The sequence below is a fragment of the Typha latifolia genome, chromosome 12 (genome assembly GCF_019914945.1).
Source record: "Typha latifolia isolate L0001 chromosome 12, TyphaL0001v2, whole genome shotgun sequence".
Lineage (NCBI taxonomy): Eukaryota > Viridiplantae > Streptophyta > Magnoliopsida > Poales > Typhaceae > Typha > Typha latifolia.
Genome location: NC_133097.1, coordinates 4,748,960 through 4,763,752, shown reverse-complemented (window position 1 = coordinate 4,763,752; position 14,793 = coordinate 4,748,960). Strand labels below are relative to the sequence as shown.

Genomic DNA, 14,793 nt, shown 5'->3' with positions numbered 1-14,793 from the left:
TATCAAGTACTTCTCTCTCCACAAGCAACTTAGTAGACTTCAATACATCTCTCTCCACAAGAAACTTTATATATATTCACTTAGGCATTTTCAAATAGAAGACCAAGCAAAAGCTTCATTTACCTAATTAAAAAGAAAGAAAAGCGAATCAGGAAAGATCAGATATCTTCTTCACCAAGTCCAAAATATATCAAGTGCACTTCTTAATTGATTCTTTAAGAGCTAATGGTTTGGTGAGCATATCAACCTTATAGCCAGTTTTCATGAAGTGAAAGAGGATGTCTTCTATCTGCAAACAATCTCCTTCCACCATCTCCCTCGTTGTTCTTCTACTGCCTTTTCTAACATACCTTCTACTCAGAACTACTTCCATCTCCATCTCCTTTGACCACCCGTCTGTCACAGACTTCGTAGGTCCAGTCACTGTGAAACCCGATTTTCGCCTCTTGATCGGAATCCTCACTCATCCGGACAACTTCGAGCGCCGCCATCTGCTTCGTCTTGTCTACTCTCTCCAATCCAGCCTCACCGCCGACATCGACATCCGCTTCGTCTTCTGTAAGCTAACAAACCAGGAGCAATCTCTCGTCGTCTCCCTCGAGATCATGCGGTACGACGACATCATAATCCTCAACTGCACCGAGAGCATGAACTTCGGCAAGACCTACGACTACTTCTCTAGCCTTCCAGAATTATTCGACGACCGGCGTTACGACTACGTGATGAAGATGGACGACGACACCTACTTCCGTCTCGATAACTTGGTCGAGTCATTGAAGAATAAGTCGAGGGAGGATATGTACTACGGGCTTATTATTCCGTGTGATGGAGAGAATTTTCCTCCATTTCCGGCACCATTCATGACAGGAATGGGGTATATATTGTCTTGGGACTTGGTAGAGTGGATTGCAACGTCGGAGATAGCCCGGAATGAGTCGATCGGGCCGGAGGATATGATGGTTGGGAAGTGGCTTAGCATGGGGAATAAGGGGAAGAATAGGCATGGCACAGAGCCGGATATGTACGATTATAAGGGATCTTATCCGAGCAATTGTTTCAGGCATGAGTTGGTTCCGGACACCATTGCCGTGCACCTGCTGAAGAATAACTCATGGTGGGCAAGAACTTTGAAGTATTTTAATGTCACGGATGGGTTGAAGCCATCTAAGCTTTACCATGTTCTTTAATATGTTAATTTTTTCCTCCTAGATTTTGCTTGTTTGGTTTGAGGGAAACCAAATTAGTTGTGAAATTTTGTTCAGGCTCGACTCATTTACATTCGAGCCAAGCTCAAATTGCTGGTTTATGTCTTTAGTTTTCTTAATGAGTTAAATTAATTAAAAATAATCTTTATACCCTTGAGTAACTTTTTCAAGATTAAAGATAGAAATAGAACAGGAACCTGATTTTTTTAGGGTCAAATGATGGGTATTTTACATATTTTATATTCTCTACTCCATCGGGTGCTATTAGGTTATAATTAATTTATAATATTTCAAAGATATTGAAAGCAAAATGTAGGATCAAATGAAATAGTGCCATCTTCTAATAACATTTAGGCCTCAAAGGAAGTTTACTAAGCAAATCCAGCCTATAATATTTGGCCCAATTGGTCAGTCCTAAGCCAATCAGTACTACATTTAAATTCTCTCTCCGTTAATGACTGCTTTCTTATCCAAAACTAAAACAAATGGCTGAATTAGACAAAAGCTGGTTTATAAATGAAGGCTATAAGGACAAGACCTAAAATGAGAAGAACCAAAAAGTACTTGCAATGAAAGATATATTGGACGCTGTTCTGTTGCCTAAACACAATATAGAAGGATTTGTTGGCTAATTTTTTTGGAACTATTTCTTTTTCTCTCAATATAGGATTAACTAAATGAATGTGGCCATTATAGTATTGCCATATCAAGTTCCATCCATGAAACAATAGAAAATGATATACCATCGCATACAAAAAGATAGTAATATTTTCAAACCATTTCACACGTACTTTAATTTCCCAACTCTCTCCTATCCTCAGACCTTTTATTTCTCCTTTCTCTCAACTCACCAGATCACATCTCATGCAATACATTTCTAACCAAATATACTTCTCAAAGAAAACAAAAAAGAAAAAAAAATACTTCCTGGTTTTTTTTTTTTTTTGAGTTATGGAAATACTTGCATGACCATTCCCTTGTGCTTTAATATGAACTTGTCCACCTTCAGAGAAGACCTTAATTATGAGTAGCAATCAATGCAGATTCTTGATAGAGGAGTAAAGACTTTGTTGAGAACTAGTCATACCCTTGGTCAATGTACTCTAGAGAAATCATGCAGTAAAGGAGTTCTCGTGAGAACACGAGGAAGAGATGCATACTATATACCTTTTCTTGTTTAATGTCGCTAGTGAGTAAGTAAATTTCAGGTTGTAAGAATTCATGGATAATATCATATTTAATTGAATTATACAAATTAGAATCACGATTAAGTCACATAGCTTATGAAAGATCAGAATGAGCGAAGATTTCAAATCAATCGATGCATATTTGAGTTCAAAAAATAGTATTTTTTGATATCGTCCAAACGGGACTAAGGGCGTCTATGTAGCTGGGAAGTAATCACTTAAGAAAATTTAAGTGATATCCGAATGGGATAAGTGACATCCAGATTGTGTGGCTAGAACACAATCACTTAAGAAAACTTAAGTCGTATGCAAACATGATAAGTGGGGTTCGGACGAGATAAGTGATATTAAGATGGATTGTATAGGATACCAAAAGAAAGTTCAAATTCAAAAAAAGTTTTGGAGATTCTTTTGGTGGCTTGTCCTAGCACGAATCAAGAATATTCCTCATTTGTATTTAAGAAGCCTAAAGCCAGAGATTGAATAATCAATCCAAGAGAGAATTGTAAAAATTTCCACTCTCTTCTTAGAAGAGTTCTCTCTCACAGATTCCTATGAGTATTTAGTGTGAGGAAAGCTATGTTAATGTTCGATTGCTTGCTACTAATAAGGATGATCTAGTAACATCGAAAGGAGCTAAATTGTTTATATTATCGATACCATCACTACTGGCACATTGCATTTTGAGGATTGATCCATCGGTTAGGTGCTTACCAAAGAGAGATAATCTTCTTCACAAGTATAGTTAATCACGTGGTTTGTACTCAAGATGTTACTTAAACACTATAATATTGAACTATCGGGAAATGTTATGAGTTTGTTTTATTTCTATTGCTTGATAAAATAAATTCATCATTTTTAGGTGGATTTGTGTTTTTTTCTCTCTATATATAAAGAAGTTTTTCACATTAAAAAGATGTGTCTTGGTGTGTTTGCCATGCTTTATTTTTTTATTTATATTCGAATTTCTGTTTTTCACTCTTATTCAAAATTTCACTCACCGACTTGAGTTTAGTTTTCCTAGTTAGAGTAGCACTTGGTTTTCCATCTCCTACTATATTTTGGACAAAATTCGATTCTTAATTTATTTTTTAAACTTAATAGGATTTTAATTTTTCTAAACCAATTTGGATTTAGTTTTTGACTTTGACTTGACTTGGATTTTTTATCTTCCATATATGTAAACCTAGTTGGTATACAAATCTTATTTCCCATTTTTGAGCTTTTTAGTTTGCTCACAAGCTTTAAATTTGTCTTCTTCCGTTTATAAGATTTTATGACCAAGACATCATAAGCCGCTTGAATATGAGTAGGGCTTTCATTATATGAATTAAGTCCTTTCTCAGCTACATTTGACAATATTTCACAAGAATTGTTACATGACAACAAGGATGAAAATAAAGCAACATCATAGTTCCCTTGATTCTTTTTCTTTTGATTTAAGTAATTTTATGCGTTATGGTCAATGTCTTGAGAAACAATACATTGAATCATTCTCCTATATTTTTGTTCTTAGGCTTAGAGCCTTTAGCAATAGAGACCTTGAAGGATTCATTTAGGCTTTTGCTTATTTTTACATTTATACAAAATTTTGAGAACTTTTTCATATTTCAGACAACTCATCATCTATGCTATTCAAAGAAATTACATGCTCATTGTGAAGAATGGTAGATGATCTCAAAAGATCGATAGCAAAAGCTTCAAAATGAAATGCAAAACAAATGTACACAATAAATAAACTAAATTATTCTCAAAGCACAAGCTATGTGAAACCAAAAGATGACCAAATAGAATATGAAAATCTATGAGGAATTATGACAAATACTTATCATCATGCTTGAGATCAATCATAGAGATACACAAGCAAACATGATAGAACAAAATCTAGATCTCACACTTTCTAATCAAATATGAAAGTGATCTATCACATGTTATTAATAAAATAAATACAAAAAATAAAGTGTGGAAAGGCAATCATAGATATATTTTTATGTGAAAAAAACTCAAACCGAATAAAAAAATTATAGACCTAAATTCTGATCGAAATCATTCACTAAAATCTATAATAGTTACAAGAAGCTTATAGATCACCCATCGATGTCTGCTTCCCATGATTGGGTTCTTTTACCTTAGTGATCCTCAAAGTTGATCTTTCCGTCTCAGTGACTCTTGAGATATTATTATTTTGGATCCGATGTAGATGTGTTAACACACCAACTATTCTACAAGCTCAAGCTATTAGAGAATGATGTTTTTTATATTTTATATTCTAATATTCTTTCTCACTTTTAGGCTGAAATATTTCGATGAGCCTAAGAAATGGATTTAATTTAAATGGGTGGAGTTTTATATTTTCATACAAAGATAGACATGACAAAATTTGAACCTACGATCTCTAGCTCTAATACCATGTTAAGTCGCAAACTACTCTAAAATCTTAAGTTATTAGAGAACGTACCCATTTTTATATTTTATATTCGAATATTCTCACTCACTTCTAGGATGAGATATTTTGATGAGCTAAAGAAATGGATTTAATTTAAATAGGTAGAGATTTATGTTTTCAGGCAAAGATGGGCATGACTAGATTTGAACTTATGACCTCTGGTTTTGATATTACGTTAACTCACTAACTATTCTAAATACTTAAGCTATTAGAGAATGATGTCGATGCGTTGAGTTAATAGCAATTCAACTTATTCTATCTAATAGCAGGCTATCTAGAGTTAGATTAAAATCAGCTTTAAACACCTCTTCCAAAAAGTGTCCAAGTAGCTCTAAAAGATAGTCCATAAACTAACCAGAATTTAAGCTAAAAATTCCAAAAGAATATGAGTGTACAAATATCGTAGAGACAAAATCCTTCTTTTCTCCGTTTTATAATTTCTATTCAAACCAAACTTCAAACTTCTGTAATTGAAAAACCTCTATATTTAAGAATTTCTAAGTAGTGTTCGAATAACATTCAAGAAAATTTTCTTCTACTTGAATTTTGTTTTCATTTTTTCACTTCAATTTTCTTCATCGACCTTTGTAACAATTTGTGCATATACTTATATAAAAATTTTAGCCATAGTTACATATTTAAAATATTTTGAAACATATTATCAATTACATAAAAATCTTATAATATATTAAATAGGGATGCCTCTAACACTTACTAAGTGCATTATCTCTAGCTTGGTAATGTACAAAGAATTGCATAATATTACGCATTTATACATTTACATCCAACACAATAAGTGTATGAATAAACATATATCACATCATCCTACATGATATATAGTGTGCATCTAATTAGATAAGTTGGCATAGTTCGACTCGTGCGACATGCTAACTCTTTCGACATTCACACGTTCTCCCATTATATATGATAGTGGGCTCATCGCTCATAATTCGTACTTGTCCAAAATAGCTGACTGATTGTCTACCACCACTGACTAGAATTTTAGTACTAGACCTGTCATTAGTGAGAACACCCACACCATAGAGATTTATAATAGTTATAACAATTTATCATAATAATTAATTGGCTTGACCATCCATTTTTTCTCAATGAGATTTGCTATAAGAAGATAAATAACAAACAAACTACAGTTTGTGTGAAGTCACACATTCTATACAAGAAAAGTATGTTTTATTTATATACATAACTCAATTAGTGATATCCAAACTTCATGCTCTACATCCCTTATTTTAGTCTTTAGGCTCTATGCCAATCTACTCATTCCTTTAAAAAGATCACAACAAGCTTAAACATTTTCTTTAATAGATTTCATCGGATTTTTGAGATGCTTCTTATCGACGTCTAATCCAAACCGTTGAGGTAATTCTTTTGAAACATTATTGTATAAGACCATATGTTATATTTCTTTATTAAAAGAAAGAGGAGGATTACTTGCACCCTTTCAATATTCTTGAGATTTCTTTGTCTTAGATTAATTTACTTGATCACATGTTAATCTAATCTAATGGATATCTTGTGTCTTGTGTTTGATTCTTTTAAATATTTTAATAGAATCCTAAAGTAAATAATAGAATAGAGGCTTATTTAGAATATTAAAATATATAAAATATAAAAATACTCCATATTTTCTTTTCTCTTATTGTATTGTATTCTATCCCTTTCTCCACTTCTGGAGGGAAAAATAAATGACCATTAAAAGTTTATTTTTTTCTCTCCCTTTCTCTACTAAAAGAACAATTCAAACAAGAGAAATTATTCTCTCCTAACTTTCTCTTCTTTTCTCTCCTGTTTTTTTTTCCATCAGTGTTAGTGTGAATCTTCAATGCAAGTTATAACCAGCTTGATGGGTGAGTGGTTGTGGTGGGATATGGCTCTAGCTAATAGATGCTTCAAGTTAATAATTATGTATGGCCAGCTAAAAGGTGTAGTATTCTTCTAAAAATAAAGATAGAAAGAATATGTTATTTTGTGTAGTACTATTACTGATCTTATTAAATTTTGATTATTTGTTGGAAAATTTATTTTTTGGGGGGGATTTATCATAGAATAAATAATAATGTTATCCTTATTTTAATTTTAATGATTTGGTTAGAAAATAAGGATGCAATGTAATAATCATAGGAGATCTGGAACAGTTTGGTAATCATATTTCCTTATCATAACTCCATTTTATCTCAGCAACCAAACGACATGTTTTGGGGGAATAGTTAGACTACTTCAACTAGCAGATTGTTAGTTAAAAGTGTTAAAGATACAACGACATAGGATGGAACTTTCTCTTGTGACTGTTTTCTTTTACAAAATGACTACACCAACCATTCATTGAGATTTTTCTTTTAAACCTTATGCTGAACTGAAAAACTTACAATCAACACAAAATTACAGAATAAGAGATAACAATCAATTCTCAATCCCTGTACCACGATGTAAGGAAAAATCCTTACAAGGAAAAGAAACATAAACATGAAGATGATGATTAATTATGTAATGGAGACATATACAATCTTACCCCAATCTAGCTACGTACGTGAAGACTGTCTATGGATCCCAATTTTCTTCCGTATGAAGTTAGCCAATCTAGAGGTGAAGGAGAGGCGCCTCTCGTTGTTGCAAAGTTGTAAGATAACATCCTGATGGCGGGCAAGATTGTTGAGCCTCTCCATCAACTTATGCAGCTTATTCTCTTTCTTGATCTGGGAAAAACCCAAACACCCCATGCTTTTCGAAGGATTTATGTCGACGCCATTGGAATCCTTAACCGTTTTGAGAAATGTCTCGCAGTCGTCAACAACGTTGCTAATGTTCTTTGTCCAATTGCTGATAAAGGGGTTTCTGGGCTTTTTCTCTTGGATATGACGCAGGACGCCCTTGGTGACGTTCAGGTCATCTTGTAGTTTCTGAAGGTCATCCTTGAAGCGAACGTTCTTTGATAGAAGGATGATAATTTCTATGAGCAACTCGATGGCCTGAATAGTATAATATGGTAGAGTAGGATCCATTGTTGCACACAAGCACTGAAGTATGTACCTCTGGAGATGGTGAATCTGCTGCCATTCTCGTATATATATAGCTATGAATGAAGTGTTTGAATTGGTCGTTGATTCAAGGGAAAATGATCATAAAACAGGCATTTTACACCCATATATTTACTATTAGTAATTAATATAATTAATTATATAGGACTACTCATATACAAGTAGTAATCAAAATATTGAAGTCCATATGAATCCCTCCGTCCTTCTGGTTTCCTGAACTACGCGTATTAGAAAAATCCAAGACGAAGTCAAGTTAAGATGAAGTCAACACAAATAATTAAGTTGTATATATTTCCAATGAGAGTGAAATCTGCCAAGACTTGTAAATGCATGCATCCCCAGGTCTCCAGGAAAAGACAATGAGATGATAAGGAAGGGACAGAGGCCCGATTACAAATGGGAGCGTGTACAAGACAATAAAATATAATAAAACTGCCTCATGTGATTATGCTTAAAATTAGACCATCTTCTAAACTTTTATTTGTATTACTACATGTATATGTTAACTTTTTTAGTGTGAATCTCCAAAAACAACTGAGAACCAGCTTGTTTAGGAGAGTGGGTGGTGGGTGTGATATGGTCCTAGTTATTATATGCTTCAATTCTATAATTATGTATCACCAGCTAATATATGTAGTATTCTATTAAAAAAAACTCTCATATAATTAATATAATTAATTATACACAACTAGTTTTATACAAGTAGTAATCAAAATATTCAAGTCAACGAATCCCATATGGAATGACAAGGACAGCAAACCGTGTTAGAATATAAATTATAAAATATTATTACTGTCTAACATATGAAGGTTTTTTAGCAGCTGGTGAATTAATATGGTATAGGAATATAGATTCTAGTCACCTTATATATCTTTAGTTTATCATCTGCTCTCGAAACTCCTCACCTACCTACTTAACGGTAGGATGAACTCGGGGGCTTTGGAAGGATTTCCTATTAATTCGAATCGCAAGATATGCCATATGTTGCTTGCGGATGACCTCAATATTGTCATCACGCCACTGACCGCAATTGCCTTATTATTAATGACGTGCTCCACTAGTACTCCTCCTTGATCAATTAGAAGATCAATATCAACAAATTCTCCTTCCTGGTTCCTTCGTGGACGGAATTTGCAACTATCAACTTGATCCAAAGAACCCTCCCTATTCGGAGAGAGAGACTCCTTTTCCATTTACCTATCTAGGCATTTAGATTAGCCATTCCAAACCTCAGTTGGCTGATGCTATTGACCTTGTGGACAGAACCTCTGCCAATTTGGCTGGCTGGAAGTGAAACACCCCTATCGCAGGCAGGCCGTATCACTCTAATTAATTCCACTTTAAATGCCCTCCTTATATATAGTTTTGGGACGTCGGTTATTGCTTTCCAATCTACTGTTGCCTTGGCTGGCTAAGATCTCTCACTCTTTCCTCTAAGAGAAGTCTACAGCTCACAGAGGGATACACTATGATAAGTGGACATCTGTGACCTGGTCCCCTTGCCCTCGTTGTGAGCTACACTATGATAGCTTGTGCTGCACTGCACCCAATGCATGCATGCCTTCAAGACTTCAAGTTGCTTTCCTCTTTCCCCTCGTCGTGTGCTTCTCTCATGGTCAAGATCGAGCCGAGCTATTTAGGTCGACCGGGCTTGGGCCTCTCCTCGTCAGCTCGCTCAACAATCAATCATATTACATTTGATTCAGACGAGGCTAAAATATTTCAGCCCATTGCCGTGAGATATCGGGCTCAAACGGGGCATATAAGCTAGGCCGCAATCCTACGAATATAAAGTTATTGATATATAAATTTGAGCGGAGTATAAAATCTTTTATCTCCCTTTTCTTCCTGGGCTATGAGCTTATAGCCATTTAACCTGGAAATATAAATGCTAGTAAATAATTGATTAATTAACGTTTGAATCATAATTAATCGTCTGTAATTATATTTAGTAGCTTAAATGGTTCAAACAGGAGCTCATTTTGGAACTCGGTTTCATAGCTATGAGGATAAAATGGGTCGGGCTATGGGGGTGGGCATAATAGACTGGGAATTGGGATAGTGGCAACATGTGGACAGTCACAACAAATAGGAGCAGTTTTTGAAGATGTAGCAACGACAGGAATTGGGGTAGTGGTGACACGTAGACAGTCATGACGGATATGACCAAGCTACCCACACTCATAGCACAAATGTACGTTAGGGCAATCTCGAAGATAATGTCCATATTTACCACATCGGAAGCAAGGACGATCCTGACTTGATGGTCTCCTAGGAAATCCATTTCCTCTGCCACTTGAGGATAGCCCACTCACACTGACCTGAGACACTACTTGGCTAAGTCTTCAAGATCCGTGTGAATCAGATCTATTAGCAGATGAACCAGCACTATAACGTCCCCGATAAGGATGGTAGGAAGGGTGACACTGTGACTGCAAAGACGATAAGGTCTGACTAATAGAAAGAGCTCTAGAACTCTTACCTCGTCTAGACCATGGGCCTGATCGTTGAGCGTTCATAGCTCTCTTCTCCTGAATCACTCCCTCAAGTGCCATAGCCCTCTCTACTATATCAGCATAAGGGATAAGACTCGTAGATTCCAGACTTTGACGCATCGCATAATTCAGCCCATGTTTAAAGCGTCAAGCTCTGGTTGCTTCATTTGAAACCTTATGGGGGCACAAAAGGGGCTAATGCATTAAACTTGACATCATATTCTACCACTGTGATAGGACCCTAGTACAAATATAAAAATTCTTCTTCCATCTTTACTTTCCTCCAAGCTGGAAAATATTTTTAATCAAAGGCATCTAGAAATAACTCCTAAAGTGATGACGGAGTCTCCTATCCTTGATTTTATTAGTCTTTCTGTGGCTTTCTACCATTGTTCCACCTCACCCCTGAGCATAAAAGTAACAAAAGGCTACTTTCTGATAATCATTACATCCCAGAGTATCCAACATTTTCTTCAAGTTCGATAACCATCCACTAGTCTCAAGTGGATCAATGCCTCCTCTGTTAAATTAGGGGTTTAGTTGTATAAACTTATTTAAGGTGACACCCGTTCTAGGAGGTGGCTCAGAACTCTCTGCTGATACGCCACTTCCTCTACCTCGTAGGATTTCCTCGATAAGTCTTTCTTGACTATCGAGGAGGTGCAAAATAGGATTATGTTCCTCTACTAGTGAAGGAATTTCTAGGGTCTCAGTAAGGGCCTCAGCTGTAGATATCACCCTAGATTGTTAATCTCTCTGTAGGAACAATCAAATTCACAAACTGATTAGTTGTCAGTCAAAACTCTACAATTTATCTCTTACCTAATCCTAAAATTGCATACTTCTCTAGACTCAAGGTGACAATGTACAAGTGCTCTTAATGATATGACAGATACTTTTCAAACTTGACTTTGATACCACTTTAAATTGCAACACTCAAACTCAAAACACGTGCAAGACACTAGCCTAGCCCACATGGCACATGCAAGGCACTTAGCAACTTGGTTAGTTGCCGACAATCAAATAAGCCTGTATCAACACCATAATTTTATCGACAACATCTAAACTAAGAATAACTCATGTCTGACTATCAATAACATACAGATAACCCTAATAGGGCCCCACACAAGCCACAATGCATCATCAATACATCTCACTATTATACATACACAATAATGGTATATACATAATACAACAAGTATAAAGTTACCTACTAATAGGAAAGATAAAGATAAAGACATACTCTAAAATGTCAACTGATATATCATATAACATAACACATCTAGTGTATAACACTAACCACATTCTACTCTTCACTCGCTGGCAAGATCTCTAATGGAGTATCTTGCTCCACTTGTTCATGTAGGTTTTTAGAAAGGAGAAAATAAAGAGTCTCATGAGCTAAAGGCTTAGTGAATAGTACCCCGAATTAGTGATGCCAAGTAGAGAGTAAATCATATACTGGAATAATATGAATCGAAAGAAGCATGATGTCATGTATAAGCATGTATATATATATATATCCTTGATAACATATATATAAACATAATCAATATATCTCTTGAATGGGTATAATATATCCTCAATTAAAAATACTATCTCATGATGAAATTATAATATAATATCACATAATATGATAATATATGAAGTATAACAATCAGGATCCAATGATACTAGTCACATTAGCAATGATGAATGATGCATGCCAATCACTTGATATCATATATGTTAGAGTCTAATTAAATCTACATATCTCTCACTATCATAGTCATCCGTCTCAACTTTGAATAACATCCACCATGTTGGACTACGGTACTCAGCCCCAAACTCGATACAAATTATGCCACAAGCTCAAAGTATACCCTGTCATACGCTAAGGGTATCTTTGAAGATAATCATACCCTATCATATGCTAAAGGTATCTTAGAAGATAATCATACTTTGCCATATACTGAGCAAATGTTCTTTTCCAACACTTTATACACGCCAGCAGTAACTCATGTTTCAGCGGTTTAAATGCCACAATAAATATATTAGCCAGCATAAATAGTCATTGGCACAAATAATTTAGCGATTATATTTTGATATTTAGATATGTCGACAAATATTATTGTCCGACATTTAGTAAACGCTGGTAAAAATGCTTTCATATCATGTTTATATGCTATAGAAAGTTTATGTGCCGACATATATAAATGTCAACATATGTTGCTTGGCAAGTGTATAAAGACACTAGAAAATTATTTTAAAACTTTTTTATATTATAAAATATCTTAACTAATACTTCAAATAACTCGCTAGATTAAGAAAAGATCCAAAATAATGGCAAAACAACTAGTCAATCTCTTTATTATAATTTCGACAATTCAATAGCATAACAAAGTTTGTCTTCGAAAGAAGACAATATGTCTAATACAGAAAAAAAAATATAGATCCTTAAATAGTCAATATTTCATAATTATAATTTTCACTATAATAAGAATATAAGAAAATTGTCTTCACAAAGAAGACATATTTATTCAATCATAATAAAAAAACCAAAAGCTTGAGATCAACGACATTACTTGACTTCATTTACCTGCTTGTTTAATTTGTAGAAAAAAATATGACATATAATCAGCTGCAAATTTGTAGGTTAAAAAATTTATACAATTAAAGTCTTTAACTTAGGCTTATATAGAGCAACACTTGTAGGCCACATCAACACACATGTCAAACCACACAAGCACCCCCCAAGGGACGGTAGATTTTAGTAGTAGAATTATTAGCCCATCACTCAGCAAATTTCATGACTAATTGTTTGTCATCATAGACTAATGATCTCAGTCGTAAGCCCATCACGAAAGTCAGTATCATTGATATTACCATCTGAGCCCTTGGTTCTACATTATCACACCACCGAGTGGAAAATCATGAGTCGTCTCTCATGGATGCCCTCCCCCTTCATTGTCGAGTACTGCTAGGTCTACGTCATTCTATTCTTCGTTCTCCAATTTAAATACACTAAAGGATTTGACTCTTGTCAATTAATAATAAATCGCCTACTACCTAGCGAGACAGTTGCCTAATTGTCTGTGATTAATAGATTAAGACCTCAAGGTCGGGCTCTAGAATATATATATATATATATATATATATATATATATATATAATATTTCTCACTTTTAACCCTAGCTGGGTAAGTGTCGGGTACTATCAAGGCGTAAAAGTTACTCTCTTTATGGTCATGCACATGTGTAAGTGACATGATTTTATATCGTACAAACAAGCATAACAAAACCATCATCATAATCATGTATTATGTCCTATCATACATAATTATGCCAATAGATATGCATAGAAATCATGATACGTGTAAGGCTGAACAACAAGTTAACATGTACTAATTGCATTAATAATAGTAAATAAATGTCTGCACACATGCATGATATTAGTGCCATCATACTATAAGATAAGACATTGCATTCTCTATACTACTCATAGACTATGGATGCTTCACTTGCCTATATCACCTTTTAAATAATTGGTTGAAACTGCGTCACGGAATCATCCTCGCGTGGTGCGAATTCTAGCTCGATGATAGAGTAATAAAAAGCATAAGCACAAATACCTATCACTAATTAATTAAATAATCCTACTAACGTTCACTATAGGCTTAGGTAGATTTATTTAAGAAGTCTTATATTTATTAGCCAAGTAGGGCTGACATAATTGTACGAAAGCTTAACACATTGTTAAAAGTAATTAAGATAATTTACCTCAAATTATCATTCAAATTATTATTATCATTCTATAGTAAATCACATAGACAACATTTAGATAATCAACTTTATTAAATAAGGCAGCTCACCTAATACTAGCTCCCTACACTGATCTGTATGAATTATCTGATAGAAGCAATTAATACGATACAGTCATACCTCTAACTCCTTTGTCAAAATTGATTTAGCCCAAAATTATAATTGACCATGCTAAACTCCACTTAGAGCTAATTCCCCTAATTAAATTAAACCATTAAAATTAAATAGTAGTGATACTCTCATCTCGTTGTATCATTTATTTATATTGGTTTATAGTAATTATCATAACAAACAAAACCACTGTATATCAACAATTATTATTATTAAGGCTCAAGTTTGATAGTGATAATCAAATAAAATGACCAAAGTAATTTGAAATAAATTAGAGAGTCATTTATCTACTTAGGCCAGCTTAAAGCCCAAATAATCCAACACAAATCCATGAAGAATGGGCCCGAAGACCCAAAATTACATAGCCTTAAAAGCTTTAGTGGGTTAGGCTACACCTAACCTAGCCCACCATATGTTGGGTTAGACTGGCAGCCTAACCCAGCTAACAACTTAGGCTGGGCCGCAACCCAACTCACCAGCAATATGGGTTGAG

The 14,793-nt window shown here is 34.5% G+C and overlaps 1 protein-coding gene across 1 annotated transcript; it reads left to right on the top strand.

Moving 5' to 3' along the window:
- The first annotated feature begins 278 nt into the window (after window positions 1–278).
- Window positions 279–1,187, top strand: LOC140798951 (beta-1,3-galactosyltransferase pvg3-like). The gene has a single exon (XM_073153042.1). The coding sequence runs from the start codon at window positions 279–281 to the stop codon at window positions 1,185–1,187; it is 909 nt and encodes a 302-aa protein (XP_073009143.1).
- Window positions 1,188–14,793: the final 13,606 nt, after the last annotated feature.